We start from the raw sequence: 17,297 nt of genomic DNA on the forward strand, positions 1-17,297 counted from the left end.
TTTCATGCCTGTCCTGGTTTCAGCTGGGATAGGGTTAATTTTCTTTCCAGTAGCTGGTACAGTGCTGTGTTTTGGATTTACTATGAGAATAATGTTGATAATACGCTGATGTTTTTAGTTGTTGCTAAGTAGTGTTTGCACTAAGTCAAGGATTTTTCAGTTTCTCATGCCCTGCCAGTGAGAAGGCTGGAGGGGCACAAGAAGCTGGGAGGGAGCACAGCCGGGACAGCTGACCCAAACTGGCCAAGGAATATTCCATACCATCTGACGTCATGCCCAGTACATAAACTGGGGGGGGAGCTGGCCAGGAGGGTCGGATCGCTGCTCGGGGACTGGCTGAGCAGGTGGTGAGCAATTACATTGTGCATCACTTGTCTTTCTTGGGGTTTATTTCACTCTCTTTATGTTATCTTCCTTGTCATTACTATTATTATTATTTTTTATTTCAATTATTAAACTGTTATCTCAACCCATGAGTTTTACTTGGTTTTGATTCTCCTCCCCATCCCAGCAGAGGCGGGGGGAGGAGTGAGCGAGCGGCTGCCTGGTGCTCAGCTGTTGGCTGGGGTTAAACCACGACAATGCCTCATTCATTCTCCACCCTTCCTCAATTTCCAAGCCACCCTCAAGTTTGTCTTACTTCCTCTCCTCTCATCCATCAGTACGATCTACACTGGCCAAAAGATTCAACCGAGTGGAGAGCAAGATTAGACATCATCTCTCCTAGAATATAAACCAGAGAGTTAAAATTGGGATTCTATCACTTTTTAAAAATGCTTCTAATTCACTGCTACTGACTATACAATTTATAGCAACACAAAGATCAGGAATAACTAATTTAATAATGTCACACACCTACGAACATATGCCAGCTGTCAAATGACACTAGAAATGTCTGGCATCTTTTTAAAATTCATCCCTGGAATTACTGCAATTGCTACCTGGCACCACACAGATACAAAATAGAAGCATTTCTTGCATATCTTACTCCTTTTTGTCTCTATATTCACTAATCTCCTGAAAAAATTCCTCACATAGGCCACTGAACTCTAAGGAGGATCCTTTCTTGGAGCACCATGGTCAACAGCTTCCAAAGGGCTCCAGTCAGGAAAAGATTGGGAAGTGCAGCGTGGGGAGTGAAACAACTGCAGAACCTGATACTTTGGCAACTGAGAATTTAGAAGAATTTCACCACCTCTGACTGGACTTCAGTAATGAGCTGGCTGCCTTTGGGCTCCAGTTTTCCCTCACAGAGTCCTCACTTCAGATTACCTCTGAATCTGTTCTTTTACACTTACCCTCTCGCCCTTCCATTCAGGCCCCATCGCTTTTCCTTCCCTCTAGAATATTTTTTCCAGGTTAATCTCCTATCCCCAAAGTAATGATATACTGAAACATTTTCATCTGTATTCTTCTTGTGTGCACAGCTGCTTCTCCCCGATCCCATCCTAAACTCTCAGAGTGTGACCTGCCTGCCACTCCGTCCCTGCCTCCTCCACAGGGCTACAGACCCTCTGCCACCAACAGCAGCCGTGGGATCAGCTGCAGCAGTGGCAGAACATATCACCACTGACGGTGGCAGCTCCTGGCTGCCAGCCACTCTGCATAGCACTGTGACAAGATGCCAGCTAGTTAAGCATTAAACTATTTAAGTTTGTTATTCTACTAGCCTAATTTTCCCTACTCTTAGCTGTTCTAGTTACTGGCAGTTCACAGGGAAGTACTGTTCTGTTGATGTTCTCTCCCTCATTTTTGTTTAAAATCAAAGCCTACCTTCCTCCAGAGGGGTATGGCACTTTTTGCATTGTTGAGACACGAGCAGCCTCCGAAGCCTTGGAGAAGGACTCTCTTAGCAACCCAACTAACGCAGCGTTCTGGAAAGAATAAATAAACCCACAATTTAAAAATTCACAAGTAAAAATCACTCTCATTCCTCTGCTGTTCTTCCACTAGTCAGTACGCTGCCTCATCCAGCCCACTCCCCCAGGGCTCTAGCGGAAGGAACCTTGGCATAACCTTGCTCCTACCATAAACAATGTCTTATGATTAGTGAAGGATTTAAATTCTGAATTAAAGCTTTAGAATAAATGAGTCATATTCTGCAACAGAAAGGTCAGTGGACACACAGAAACTAAACTATCCCAGGGAAATTATGTGATGGCTCCATGGATATTAAACTGGCTTCTGACAAATTTATCTTTGTTTTAACAAAGAAGATTAATATTAAACTTTTAGTAAACATTAGTATTCTAAAAATAATGTAAAGAGAGGGAACCTTTTCTATCTTTGATTGAAGCACACTGTTGAATGGTATTTGTATTAGTAAAGTGTCAAGTAGATAACGTATCTGCAGGATAAACAAGCCCAAAAAAAAGGAAGTTTCAGATGACCAACACATAACTCAGTGAGAAATGTGGCTAACATAACTTGCTAAAAAAAACCATTTATGAACAGTTGACATTTGCATAGACATATTTTTACGGGTTGGGTAAAGTTTGTTGTAGCTGGGAAGTGTAACTGTCACCATTCATTTCAGACAGTTTTTATACAAGGTCTTTTTTGTTCTTAGGGAAGCAGACAGCTGAAATGCCGGAGATCTCCAAATACAGGCAGGCACATGCCACCACCTAAAGGAACAGCAAGTCTGAGGCCATCCAGGAACCTGAGAATTTGAGCTATGTGCGTGAATATGATTTCACTGCATGTTTGGTGCATGAGTATGAATATGGGCGATAGAAAAACCATGTCAAGTAGCTTAAAAACAAACTCAGGAAAAGTCAGACACATCTACAGGAGAACTGAAGGACCATGATGAAAAGGTTTAAAAAATGAGCTTTTACACTCAGGGCTACATGAATGAGCTTTGCAACTGTAGGCTTAAAAAAAAAAAAAAAAAAAAAAAAAAAAAAAACACACATTAAAAAAAACCCAAAGAAACAAACCAAAAAACAACCCCAAACTGTGCCTTCTGTCCTCCATTCCTCTGGCTTTCAGAAAAAACAGAGTTTTGACATTCTTTATAGAGATAGCAGGACTTCGTTGTTCTGGAATTCACTGATCCCAAACAACTCAGCCAAATACTAAAATCTGCTGCTGCTACTGCCACAGTTATTTTTTGTTTGCTATCTATACTAGACATGTATTGTTTCTTTTGATACATCTTAGGCCAAATACTCATTTTTCCAATGTAAAAACCCAACCTGTATTTCTGAAGCACATTCATATTAATAAATCCAACAGGCAGAATACAATTTTCACTTGCCTCGAGGATGGCACGTTCCAAAAATATTTGGATTAGCATGACTCCAATGTAAAGAGGGCTGGATCAGAGGTAGCTGACACCAGTGTTCCCTCCTAACTTCTATACAAGTTCTGAGCCTCTCAGTTTTTAACTAGCACGTATGGTCAAATGTGGTAAAATAAACACCAAAGTAACACAGTTTGCTTTCTTAACCAAGGCACCTTCCTAGCTCATGGACAGAAGAGAAACAATGAAGGGCATGAAAAATTTGAGCAGAGAGTTAATCTTAGGTCAAACTGTCAGTTGGTGTAAATGAGCACTGCTCCACTCCAGTGCACAATGACAATTTACACCAGCTGAGAGGCTGACGTGGGGACTCTCCGCTGCAAATGCTGCGCTGAGCTTAAAGCGATGGGCAGCTGCAGGAGATCTAACTTCCCTGAGAGCCCTGTCTTGTTCATATTCAAGAATTCCAGCTCCAAATTTCTCCGGAGCGATCAATTTACGTAGCTTCCTTGGAAATGATGATGAAAGTATAATTTGTAGGCGATGTCTCCAGGAACAATCAAATAGTGTACTAATGTTGACCATAAATCATAATTACAGTGGAAACACTGGCTGAGGTCTATTCGTTAAACACACAGAATTAAGGCAGCATAATAGACTGGAAAAGACCATTCGCTATAATCCCATTCATAAATTTACCAGGTTCTATCTTAAAACGAATTTCTTTTCTTGCCTTCAATATCTTCACTGCAAGCCTTCCAGAATCTTACACCTCTGACAGTTAATAATCTTCTAATTTGCAGACTGTGTTTATTCATGATCAGCTCATTTTAACAAAGCACTGAGCCCTGACCTCATGGCTGATGTGCATAAAATAGCTTTGGAGGAAAAAGTAACATCTTTTATTAGATCAACAGACATAGCTGGGGTGAGACAAACAAGAGTTTAGGCCACAAAAACCTTCTTAAGGCCTGAAATAGAAGCAGAAAAATTCAAGTTAAATACAGCTTGGGAGCAGTTGTTCTGAATAAAACTTAATGATGTCAAAAAATTACCCAATTTGAGGAAAAGATATCCACAAAATACTGGGGATATTAATAAGGGGTGAGATGGTTAAGCCATAGGATAGCACATAGGCCAAAAGAGATGCCATTAACTGCCAGCACCAAAATGTTCTATAGGCTCCTCTAGACATCCTGTTATTTAGGGAACATCCTGCCTAGATAGCTCCAAAACCACTGGATACGGGAAAGCACCACAAAACGTGCCCCTCCACCTCTAGGCAGCTGTGAGCCCGGAGGTTTAACAGCTGCCTGTGATGCCAGAGCTGCACCCACCCTGCCCTCGGGGGGGGATTGTGAGGAATCCTTCAAAAACGGTTTCCTCAGATCCTTGGTGGTTAAATTCTGGATATGTGGGCTTGACACTTAACAGCTGAAAAGTGCAGCGGATAATACTTGGTAGCCAGTGAGAAAATGATAGAGGCACTACAAAAAAACTCAGAAAGAAACAGCGTCCATCTAGTCCTTTGAGCACAGTGAAAATCACCCCACTGCAACAACAGCTCCTGTACTCACCGTCGTCAGGCAGGGCACAAGCCCCGCACCAACGCTGGTGTGCTGCACACACATCTGTCAGCACAAGATCACCACGCGAGAATCAGCTCTGCAGGCGCCAAAGCTGTAAAGAAAATGAACAGGACACCACTCACTTAGATCCTTGTGTTACTAAGTTTTTTACAATTACTTCACAAACTGCTGTAGGACAAGGAATGTTTAGATATGCCTCTTAATAGTTCCACAGACTGATTTTATAAAAAGGGACACAATGGTTTGGATGATTTAAGCTCTATTAGACAAGATATTATTAAAAAATGCATACTATATACTTATGTTCATCTGAAAAAAACATTCAGGACTGTTGCTAACTCCACCTTCACTTAACATCTCTCAAGACAGCCCTGATTAAAAGCATCTTAAAGCCAGGTTTCATGTGTACATGTGGTGAGAGGTGTTCACTCAAGGAAGCAGTCCAGCTGGAGTTAACTCACCTTAAAAAGCACTACCTTACATGAGTAAACTGCAGAGAAGGAGGCCCTCTGGAAAGCTAACATCACTCCTTATGACTTTGTGTCTATGTATAAAAAGTAAGCTGTTCAAAAAGTTCCTCCTGTTCAAAAGATAATGGTCCAAATGGATTCACTCATCAGTCTCTGCCTGTGCCTTTCTCTGAACAACCTCACCGAAAGGAGTAAAAAAAAAAAATAATTTAGTTCCCTTGCCTTCCTTATCAGAAGTTTAGAGAAACAAAAACATTCCTTCTCATGACATTCCTGGATGCATTTCAAATAATCAAATAGGAATTAGGAAAAATGAAAAGGAAGATAAAGAGATAGCTTGTCTGACTTTAAGGGGAAAAAAAAGGCAATTATACCCTGACACACCTCTGTGCCTTCCCCAGAACTCTCAACGAGTTGTAAAAAGGGGTGACATTTCCACCTACCCCATTACTAATTTAGGCAAAGGAAGAACTTGCCAAAAAGCTATTTATAGCAAAGCTGGCCAGGGCAGCGGAGTGGGGGTCCGGGAGGGGTGTGGAGACAGGTGCAGCGGCAGCGCGCATGACCCCATCCGCCGGGGTGAGGGTTGGCTCAGCCCAGCTCAAAAATATGACAGCTTGGGCTCATGATAGTCACAGGGCTTCTCCATCAGCAGGCGGGGCGGGGAGACGTGGGGAGGGAGGGAGGGAGGGAAGGGCACCGCGGCCGGGGCCTATAAATCAGCGGCAAACCCGCCTTTTCCTTCAATGAAAGAGGAAGGCGAGGCAGAGCTGAGTGGGGGAAATAGAGGGGAAAAGGGTCAGGTGTAGTTTTGTTCCGCTGAAATTTCAGCGTTTCCAAGTTTGTTTTTTCTCACCACATTCCCGCTAAGGAGGCAGCTCTACAAAGATGAAATACATCATCGGCATCGGAGGGTGAGTTCCTGTTAACATTGTATATATATACACTGCTGCTTCTTCCCGGTTAATTGTAAGATGGTCTAAGACTGGGAGATTATATATATCTGACTATAAAATATTACAGGATTCTAGAAATGATGCAACTTGCTGACTCTTCATTTGTGCTGCTTAGAGAGCTCTGCAGGGTGGCATATACCAAACTTTTACAGGATTAACAGGAGGTACGATGAAACAGAAAAAAAAAATTTCAAGTAAATTTATAGGTCAGATGGAGTGGCTTGCCTCAACTATGAAAAAGGATGTTTTCAACGTTGTTAAACTTCTAAAAGCTTCTCTGAAAGACAAATAGGAAAAAAAATCCTTCAAATAAGACGCGGGGGGGGGGGTGAGGGGGTGGGTGTGTGTACAAAAAGCTTTTCTTTTCTCCAATAAAGTAGGATTTAGAAGCGAGCCCGCCTGTGTGCTAGGACAGGGCCAGAGAGCTTGGCACATCCCTGCCGACTGCAGAAGGGTTTGAAAAACTGACACCGGGCAAGACCTTGAATTATAACATGGGTTAAAGGCAGTGTGAGATTTTATAGTCTTTGAATAAAAAATTAGGCATAAGCAAATTCAAACTTGACAGCTCTCTCCTTTGAAGAGGAAGATTATTTAGACCTTTCATATTAAAACGAGCTTTGCAGGTATAAGGAAGTCTGAGTCATACTCTAAGAAAAGAGCGAGCTTCCCTCATTCATAATTCATTTAAGGCATTTTTAAAAAGCACTTTTCTCAAGCCTGACTTTCACGGGGTGGCTTCTTAAGCTGATGAGCTTAAGCCTCCTAACGAGCAAGATTGTTTTGGGGCAATGAATGCCGGCAAGGGATTGTTTTAAATCTACCTCAGAAGCTGCCAGCTCCCCGCCGGCCCCAGCGGGGAGAGGAGCCAGCGGTCACCGAAGACCCCGCGGGCGCTGACAGGGCGTCCGGAAGAAGGGCAGCTCCGCCGCCTCCATCTTGAGGCGCCCGCCGGGCTTCCCCCAGCTCGGGCAGAGTCGCGGGGAGCGGAGGTGGAGGAGCCCCCGCCGCCCGCGGGGCTGCTCTGAGGGGGACAGAGATGGCGGCGCGGCCCCGCGCTCCCTCAGCGCAGCCGTTGAGCGCGCGGGAAGCGGCGCGAGCCGCCGTCCGAGCCCGCGCGCGCCGGGCGCAGCCGCGTCGGGGGAAGGGGCGGGGCGAGGGGGCGGTCGCAGCCAATGGGCGGCCAGCGCGCGCCGCGGCGCCGGCGAGGCGGGAAATTCAAACGGGCCGGGCGCGGGGCGCTGCCGGCGTCCGCCTCCCCTTCAGGGCGTCCCGCTGAGGGCCGGGGGTGTCCCGGCGGCTCTGACGCGGGTTTTCCGCCTCTGTCTCGCCTCTCCGTGCAGTGTCACCAACGGTGGTAAAACCACCTTGACGAACAGAATCATCAAGGCGCTCCCCAACTGCTGTGTGGTCCACCAGGATGACTTCTTCAAGGTAAGATGAGCTCCTCCCCTTGCTGAAACACCGACTGCAGCTTGGATGTGTAGGGGTAGTTGTAGTAGGTCCCCCCTGTAAGTTTTAGATACTTGTGCATGCTTTCCAGGTAAGTTTTGACAGCTTAGGAGCAACACGCTTTATGATATCTTTTTTCTTAAACATAAAGATATTTAATTTTTAAAATGACTTTGGACAGGCAAGGACATACTAGCCTTTACAAATGTTGGTATCTGCCAGCTTCCACAGAAGCACAGCCTGGCACAGCTGAGCACAGAGCAGTTGCAACAAAAGCTTCCTTTAGTTTTAACAACAGATGTAACTTTAGGCTGAACTCCTGATCTAGGTTAGAGGTCACTTACTGTACTCTGCACAAATAATTTTCTCCATGGTGGTTTTTCCTCCTTGTTTAAATAAGAATGTTGCTTCTACATAATACTTTAGGATTTAAGCACCCCTACACGGCTTTAAGTACAGAAAGACAGTTGTATTGGGTTTCTGAATCATTAAAAGATTGCTAAAGATGAATATAGAAAACCTGTGCTGACTTGGGTGCCTTCTGCACTGAGCCTGGGAGAGCAGCAGGGGAAGTGGTCACATCACAACCGCCCTACAAAACCCTGTAGGCTGCAGCCATTTCACAGGAATTACAATATTGCTGGACCCCACCATACGGGGAAGTCCAAGAGATCTGGCAACGTACTTGTAGTCGTATGGCATCCCCCGGCACGCGAGGTGCCCCAGCGTCGGCCCCCGCGTGGGTGGTTTCTCCTGCCTTTGCCGGAGGACGTGCCATACGAAGGAGAATAAGACGCTCATTTGGAGGAGCTGCTTTGTGAGAAGCTTCATGCACAAATTTGGTCAGATATGAGCCCTCAAAGTAGGGGATGAATTCTGCTTGACTGCCCATAAAGATCTATAACTTCTCACTCATGTGTTTAGCTGGCAAATGCTAGTGCAAGTAAAACTAAGTGACCAACAGTCATGCCATGCTGACCTGCATTTTTATTAGAGCCGTTAGGAATTAAAATAGCTATTCTTGAACATGTACATTTTAGCAGTTACTTAACACTGTATTTGCATTTTAAGTTCTTATATGTTGACTTATAAACAGGGGCCTGTACTAGTCTGGCTAATAACACCGTATCAAATTATTAACCTAGAACTCTTTGTCCATAGTGGCATAACTGAGCCAAGAGAACTTTTCCAAGTTCTTGGGGTTGGTGAAAGATGGGTACTTAAATTTTAATGTAGTCCAAACAGGGTCTGTAATTGTTTTGTTAAGTGAACACTTGCTTTGTTGTGTATTGCAGTAGCATCCAGGTTGTGATCGGATCTTAGGTAACTGATCACGCTGAGTTTGCAGCAATGTTTTATTGCTCACTATATTTCAGCCACAAGATCAAATAGAAGTCGGGGAAGACGGCTTTAAACAATGGGATGGTAAGAGCAGTGTTCGCTATAGGATGCAGTAATGTATATTTTTCCTAAGTATTTCTTTTTAATTATTAAAGATTTAACAGTAAATTTTATGTAATTTCAATTTTACAAGTTCATTCTATATTATACTCTCAAGCCTACGTGGTTCGTGGTATTTGATTGTGTACCTTTTTCCCACCCACCCCCTTTCTTCTAACTAGTGTTGGACTCCTTGGATATGGAGGCAATGGTGAGCACTGTGCGTGCGTGGATTGAGAACCCAGTGAAGTTTGCCCGTTCCCACGGGGTGAATGTTACGCCTGGCTCTAAAGAGCCAGCCTCCAAAGATATCCATATATTGGTCATTGAAGGCTTCCTGCTTTATAATTACAAGTAAGGTTTGGGGAACTATTAACGGTTTGCCAGGGAAGAACACTAGATCCCTAGTGCCAGAGCTAAAACCTCCTTTTTACTAATACACCCTTCCTGTCTTGTTCTGAGGTATCCTGCGTAAGAATTTTTCTCATTTTACTGGTAAAGCTTACCAGTAAATGCTGGTAAAAGTGAAGTGCACAAGGTGACTTTCTCATGGCAACTAGGAAGCCCTCATTTAGGGCGTACCCTTGAACTCCAGGGCACAGGGAGCTTTAGACCAGAACCTGTGAATACTGAGCCAGCAGCGAAGGCGCAGGCTTCCCTCCTGCTCTCCCACCACGGTGCCTAAACCTTGACCTGGAAAGGTCCTTGATGAGAACAGGGAGATAATCCATTCTGCATCCACTACTTGGAATATCCCATGGAATTTAGGAATAGCTCTTATAATATACATGTGCTGTTTAAAACTGACTAAACTGAGCTTAACTGGGGCAAAGATCAGTCTCTTTTTGCTTTTTTTTTATATGGGGGGGAATGCTTGGCAGGAAGATGGGGAGACTAGACTAGCAGTGAAGAGAGAAAAATTCCAATAGCTAAATATATAAACCTCAGAAAATTGCATGCTATAAACGTGACAAGGAAAAGATTCTTGGCTCCAAACTATAGTTCTGTTTACAAAACTCTTTCAAGAGAACAAGCTGTGCGTGACACTTAGCAAAAAAAAAAAAAAAAAAAAAAAAGAAAAAAAATGTTTATAAGCTGTACCTTGAGACAAGCAGCACCCTTCCAGCTTTCCAAACTGAAGGGGAAATGTAAAATGGCAGGCTCGGGCTATCCATACCAAGAATGGCCAACTGGAGATGGCGCTGGCAAACTGCCGGGTGTTCTTGGCCTGTCCCCGGGGAGGTGATTCTCGGTATCTCTCCTGAAGGTTACAGATGCCTCTGAAGTGCCCCGTCTTGTTAACAGGAGCCTTTCCTTAGTCCGAGGGAGTATTTCATCCCCAGCCCTGGAGCTTGCTCAGTTCATACTATATTAAGCATTTATGCAACCCTCAGCAGGCTTTTAGTCTCAGACCCACCAGCTTCAAACTAGATTTGCTTTAAGGATTTTTCTGGGTTTTTCTTCAGCCTAATAGGAGCGCAACGCGGTGAGCCGCAGTAGAGCCTGTATTTCTGGAAAAGAACGAGAGCTGATGAGTTGCCTTGTACCAAATGTGTGCCCATGCACACTTTGACAGCTTGCTTCAGCACAACAGGCCAGACAGTTTAAGTCAGTTCATATCAGAGCGATGAATCACGATTTTGGTCTAGTGCAAGCAGAAATTGGGATGATATAGAGTTGCCCTTCACACCCCAGGTCTTCCCAGCCCCATGTCTGTTCCTCCAGAGTAACTAGTAGCAGGTATTTGGGCGGGAAAAGTGCCTGGCTGACCCTTCTGACCTTCAGAAAACAGCCTTCTCCATGTTTTATAGCTACTAATAAACCTACTGTACATGAGCTTGTGTCTTAATGAAAACACTTCTGTTGTCTACAACAGACACAGATATGAGAGGCAGAAAGATTTTCATGACTCTTGTGGGTGATTTAATGGTTCTCTCTGTCAGAAAAAAATAGACAGACACGTTCTTTCTTTCTACTCTACCCTAGACCACTGATAGACCTATTTGACATACGCTACTACCTGGCAGTTCCATACGATGAATGCAAAAGGAGGAGAAGGTAAGAAGATTCTTTGACACGGGTCTAATCCTTCCTTCCAATAAAGACTTGCTACTAAGCCCTCAGGCTACCTTTATGTTGTTATTAATGGGATATATTGGTGTCACAAATTGGAATTACAGTTGAAAATGTTAATATAAGTGGAGAGAGACTTTCACGTGGCATTTTCTGACAGTGTAGATCTGGCAGTCCCCTTTGTGTGGGTTTTATGGAGATCAGCCCATCGGTGCAGAAGGAAGGGAGTCGTTGCATGCTTCCCCGTGAGCATCAGCAAACCCTCAGGCTGCTTGCTTTGCCTTCATCAGCTACTTGTAGCTTCTGTATTCGCTTGAGGCGCTTAAATAAACGGTTGCAATGATCAGTATTGATGAGAAATTGGATTATGGCAATCGGATTTCACAGAAATACAACTCAGCAGCTGCCTAACTTCAGGCTTCGGCAGCGTGATCCGGGTAGTCCTGACGTTCCTTTTCCATGTTGATATTTGCAGTACACGGAACTACACCGTTCCTGACCCACCGGGTCTCTTTGACGGACACGTCTGGCCCATGTACTTAAAACACAGGAAGGAAATGGAGGACTGCGGGGTTGATGTCGGTAAGCTCCCGAAATACAAATCCTTTGGCATTGTACTTTGGATTTTAAAGAAGATAGTAATTGAATTCAAGGAAACTTTAACTGTAATTATGCAGGGCGCTATTTTTACTAATAGTTTTTTACTAATTTTTACTAAAAGTTGTAATCTGGGCTGACTTTTCTGTCCAATTTTATAGCTAAGAACTTCTTCCCTTTGTTTCATATTATAAGCACTTATCCCTGTAAGATAAGGGAAAAAGAAAATCAAAATAAAAAAGAAAACCCACATTCTTTATAACGGGATAAGAGATTTTGTGGGCCATGGTTTTATTTTTCAGGATGGTTCTGCTTTTCCAATAGAAAAACAAGTTGTCATTTGGGTCAACAGAGTATGAAATATTTTAAGACTAATCTACAGAAATACTGTTCTGATCAGAAACCTCCAGCCTGACTCTGTCTCTTTCTTTCAGTTTATTTAGATGGACTGAAGTCTAGAGATGAACTTTACAATCAAGTCTTTGAAGATATTCACAACAAGCTTTTAAATTGCTTATAGGTAAATAAGTCCCTGCTTCTGAGGGGGTGAAGCACGAGGGGCTGACTGCTGGAAACAACCCGCCCTTACGCTTGGATAGCTGTACCTTCCCTTCTTGCTTTTCAGGGTCTTGGAAGACCTGAAAGACCCATGTACAGAATGATGTAAATAGTACTTAAAAGTTGGAATGAGGGTTTATTTGTGTAAACTCAGTGTACTGTCCTTTGGAAAGCATCTTTTGTATATAATTGAAAAATGAAGATAACTTATTCACAACTCTGTGATGGACAGGATTGTTTTGGGTTTTTTTTATTTTCTTATTTTGTATTCCACTGGCTTAAACATCAGTTGAAAATGCTTTTTTTTTTTTTTATAATGGAACAAGTAGACCTGCATTGGGAAAACTAACTCTTCTGCTTATGTGCTTCTGCAGATATTAAGTCTTTATGCAATGGCTCGTTTGTAATGTCATCTCTTCAATTCAGTAAAAATCAATTTAAAATCTCTCACTTTTGAGGTCCTGTCTTAATATGTCAGTCCTTAACTGCAGTAGAAATGGGCACAAAACTCCCCCAAATACTCATCAGCCCCTGCCATTTCATAGGGCATTTGAAATTTCACCCCTGTGCAGGCTCAAACCTCTTGTGAGCTGCTGCTTTGGTTTAAGTGATCACACGGCCTGGAAGTTCAGACATCCCAGCCAGACATTGATTCGTGGAGGTGAACAGCACTTCAGATATTTTTAAAGTGCTGGTATGGAACCAGTTTTATGTCAGCCCCAGCTTCGTGGTGTTTCTCCCTTCACGCTCAAAACAAATTAGCACGTAAAGATACTAGGGCCTGTTTCACACACCCCTCGAGTGCTCCCAAGGTGAGAGGTTTGGCCAGAAGCCTATTTCTGCCTTTTGCAATCCAGAGAACATTATTTGGTCCTAAATTCTCCAGCTAGCTCAACCTCGAGAGCTGGCAAGGGCTGCAGTTGTGAATTTTAAAATCCAGAAAGCAAATTGTGGGATTTCTCATACCCTCATATTAAAATTGTGCTACTGTAGGAAACTTTTCAGGACTCGGTACTGAAAATGCCAGTTTGAAACGGTGTTTAAACACATCCTTGGGGTCCAGGTGCAGTCTATTTACCAACAGACTTTTCATTAAGTCGCTGTGGAGGTGGTGTAAGGAATCGGTGCTGCAGAGAGCACACACCCCTGTGTAATCTGCCTTCAAAACGTGTCCTGCGGAGCTTGCACCCAAGTAGGCTACATCCTTCTAGCACAATCCTGCATTAAAGTGCCTGATAGCACACTCCAACTCTAAAATGTAGGTACAGGAGGTGTTAGGCTAATGGTTGGACTAGATGATCTTCAAGGTCTTTTCCAACCTAGATGACTCTGTGAAATACTCCTGGTAAGTTTGTAGAAAGTCCACAGATTTTTTTATTCATCCATGTCCTCCCTTTCTAGCAAAACTCTTAAGTAAAATAGCAGCAGCCATAGTTTTACTGATTTTTTTTCCACTGCCAGGGCTTTTTCTCAGTATTTCAGTGAGATAAAGAAAGCCTCCTGCTCCAAGCAAGATAGCACAGAAGTACTTCAGCAAACACAATCGGAATATTGAAATAAATCATAACGTGGAGCATAACATGCTTGAGGAAGGAATGGGGATATTGTTCCTGAAGAAAACTGAGCAGTAGACCTTTATTTTCCTGCTTCTGTACTTTGAGAACAGCGTTCTGCCCGAGTTTCCTCTACGAACAGTGCGATTTCTATTCAGCTGGCTTTTAGGCAAACCCTCCGCCGTCAGCCCAGCGGTGACCTTCGCCGGAAGCACGAGTAGCACAATGGTGAGCGCTGTGAAACATCGTCTCTGCCCCGTCCGCCCCGATGGGTCTGTGCTGCCACCAGCCCCACCCCACTGCGCTTGCGGGCGCCGGGGACAAGAGCAGCTGCCGCGGCTGCAGAACGGAAGAGACTAGACTTAGAGTGGAGGCATTCAGTCGGAAGGGACCTACAACGATCGTCTAGTGCAGCGGCCTGACCACCTCAGGGCTGACCAAAAGTTAAAGCTTGTTCTTAAGGGCGTTGTCCAAATGCTCCTTGAACACGGAGAGGTTTGGGGCATCGACCACCTCTCGAGGACGCCTGTTCCAGCGTTTCACCACCCTCTCGGTAAAGAAATGCTCCCTGATGTCCAGTCTGAACCTCCCCTGATGCAGCTTTGAGCCATTCCCAGGCGTCCTGTCCCTGGATTCCAGGGAGAAGAGCTCAGCACCTCCCTCTCCACATCCCCTCCTCAGGAAGCTGCAGAGAGCAACAAAGTCGCCCCTCAGCCTCCTTTTCTCCAAACGAGGCAAACCCAGAGCGAAGACCTCGGCTGGTGGCTAGCTCCAAGCTAATAATAAACTCTCCACACCACCTGGTAACTAATTGAGCTTAAATCCTGTGGTGAGATAGGTGAGTGTGTTGAGATCTGTCAACCCGCTATCGAAATACACCAGCTAAAGATAGGAAGTGCCATTAAACTGATGTACTAAAGCACATGCGGCGCACCACGCAGAAAAGGTTCACCATGTTAAAGTACAAAACCCCTCACGTGGGCTGAGCGTGGTGATCTTTTGGGCACTAAAATAACTTGGCTGTGGTGTCAGCACAGCTCACTTCAGAAGATTTTGGGGCATGCCTTAATTAGAAACATTGCTCCAGAAAAGCAGCTGCCACAGATTAGCAAGAAGTCACCCAAAAACCCACCAAGCCTATTTCAAGGGGTGTTTTAAACAGCCTGGTGAAACATCCAGAAGTGAGACCAGCAGCAAGTCAGATCCACCACCCTGTCCTCGTGTTACACCGATATTTTCCGATTGTCTGGCCAGAACAGGGGTGCTGCAGCCAGAAACGAGACACAAATACTGATGGCATCACCCACACTTCCACAAGCTATAAAAAGGCATATTTCCTTGTGTGCATCCCCGTGCGTGCCTGGAGAGACCCACAAAACTATAATTACACTGTTACACGGCCAGGCACTCATCAATGGCAAAGCTGAGGAACGCCTGGGCCAGGGACAGTGTGCTGTGACTTGTCACCGATACCTTGTAAGTCCATTTGAGATCGTTACATGGAGCCTTTCCCGCAGATTAGCTGCAGCTCTGCTCGCTGGCAGAAAAAAAAAGAGCAGCCCCAGCTCCCCAGTGGAATCTGGCACACAATTTCCATCAGGGTTTCCCCCCATGTTATCAGATAAACCGTACAAAATCATTTTGCTTTCACAAAGACATATAAGGGAAAAGACATCGCTCTCGCTTCAGGCCAGTCTCTAGGAAGCAAAAATTGAAGCCTAAAAAAGGCACTTTGATATATAAAATGCCCCAGGGTGGCGTTAGGTCCGGTTGTGAACAGGGGAACTGAGGCAGAACAGCCCAGTACATCACATCGCAGAAATTTCCTGGGGACCAGCACACCCCCTCGTTTCTGAGCACCACCGTGGTTCCACAGTGTTCAGTATTAGCTGAGTTCCTACAGTATTTATCGCCCGGACACTTTCTCCCCAGTAAATCCTCCTCCACGGTGAGTGGTATTTTCCCCCTTCTTTGCAGCCTCCTGAACTCGTGCCAGTACTCTGCAATTTAAAACCCTCTAAAGCAGGTCACCCTGAGCACAGCGGCAACAAACTCACCCCAAATTCTGCTTTTTAAAAAAATATCTTGGTGTGATCCATCTTGTGCATCCACCAGGATGAGATCTCCTGCTACCACCCGCTCCGGAGCAGCGTACCTGCCGGGCGGCTGGGGAGGAGACGGCCACGCTGGCCCGGGTGAATGGCCAGTGACTTCCAAGAGCTTTTCGGGAGCATGAAACAGAAACCCGCGGCACGACGGGCATCTGGGGAGCCTTAGCACTATGTGAACTTTGCACAGCTCGGGAACAACTGCTGCTATAGGATTTCCATACATCCTTTCACACGCTGGCTCTGGTGACAAATCAGCTCTGCGAGAGCAGATCAAATACCCGAGACTCCAGCTGAATCCGCACCCCAAAGCCTCACCCTGAACCCCAGCCCCCAGGACGCAGCACCCAGGAGCAGGACAGCGGCTCCAAGCCCCCTAACCTGGCTCCGGTGTCCCCCACCATAGCTGGAGCCCCCCTCCAGCCGTGGGGGCTGCACCCTGGGGCCTCTGCACAGATCCCTGGGCCGCTGTCACCAGCCGGGCGGTCACACCGTCACCCCTGGATGCCAAGAGCCTTGGCCTGGAAAAACGGGGCAGACTAAAATTAACCCCGGGCCCGCGTGCCCCGCGGGTTGGGATGAAACCTACACCCCGCGGGACGTCAGCGGGCAGCGGCCGGCACACGGGGCTGCCCGACGGCTGGCGCAGACGGGGGCACGGGGCACGTTTCCTTCGCCCGGGCTGTGCCCGTCTCGCCACCACCCCAGACCCCCGGGGAGCTGGGGGGAAGCACTGGAGTGACAAATAAAGCCTAAATTGAGCAAATCCTCTCAGCCCAGAGCTCAACCGGAGGAAAACCCGTCGCTGCCCCTCCCCGCCGTGGGCGCTGGCGAGCCAGAGGGACGCCTGCCATCCGCTGGGATTTGGCCGGTGATTCCCCCAGATCAAATTCATCTTGGCTCCATGGCCACAGGGCTGTGGGCAGCCGGAAACCCCTCGGGGCTCCCGGCAGAAACCCGGCCCTGGGCTCTCGCGCAAGCTCTGCGGAAAGCGGCGATTTGAGACCTTGTCTGCTGCGTCCCCAGGAGGCCGGGGGTGAGGGGACAGAGCCCAGCCTGGCCCCCATAATATTGGGGTTGATTCCTTATCCACTCTGTCCCCATGTAAAATGGGATCTGGCTGGTTCCCTGCAAAAGCAGAACCCCCGGGGAAAAGGGTAGGGACCCCACAGAAACCCTGGGGCCCTCCCCTCACCCAAGGCCTTCCCCGAGCCCCAGGGACCTCCCCAAATCTCATAGACCTTCTCCAATTCC

At 45.9% G+C, this 17,297-nt stretch overlaps 1 protein-coding gene across 1 annotated transcript; it reads left to right on the forward strand.

Annotated features, from left to right (window-relative positions):
- Positions 1–6,064: 6,064 nt before the first annotated feature.
- NMRK2 (nicotinamide riboside kinase 2) lies at positions 6,065–12,832 on the forward strand. The gene is made up of 7 exons (XM_074851668.1): positions 6,065–6,220; positions 7,606–7,696; positions 9,091–9,139; positions 9,337–9,508; positions 11,141–11,212; positions 11,703–11,809; positions 12,259–12,832. Exons 1-7 carry the CDS (start codon positions 6,195–6,197, stop codon positions 12,342–12,344), a joined length of 603 nt encoding a protein of 200 aa, XP_074707769.1. The 5' UTR covers positions 6,065–6,194; the 3' UTR covers positions 12,345–12,832.
- Positions 12,833–17,297: the final 4,465 nt, after the last annotated feature.

Source organism: Strix uralensis, chromosome 27 (genome assembly GCF_047716275.1).
Source record: "Strix uralensis isolate ZFMK-TIS-50842 chromosome 27, bStrUra1, whole genome shotgun sequence".
NCBI classification, from domain to species: Eukaryota; Metazoa; Chordata; class Aves; order Strigiformes; family Strigidae; genus Strix; species Strix uralensis.

Bases quoted from the DNA above. Each gene is read 5' to 3' on its own strand.
- NMRK2 (XM_074851668.1), top strand. From the start codon at position 6,195: ATGAAATACATCATCGGCATCGGAGG. The intron at 6,221-7,605 runs GTGAGTTCCTGT...CTCTCCGTGCAG, and splicing joins TACATCATCGGCATCGGAGG to TGTCACCAACGGTGGTAAAA. The intron at 7,697-9,090 runs GTAAGATGAGCT...ACTATATTTCAG, and splicing joins ACCAGGATGACTTCTTCAAG to CCACAAGATCAAATAGAAGT.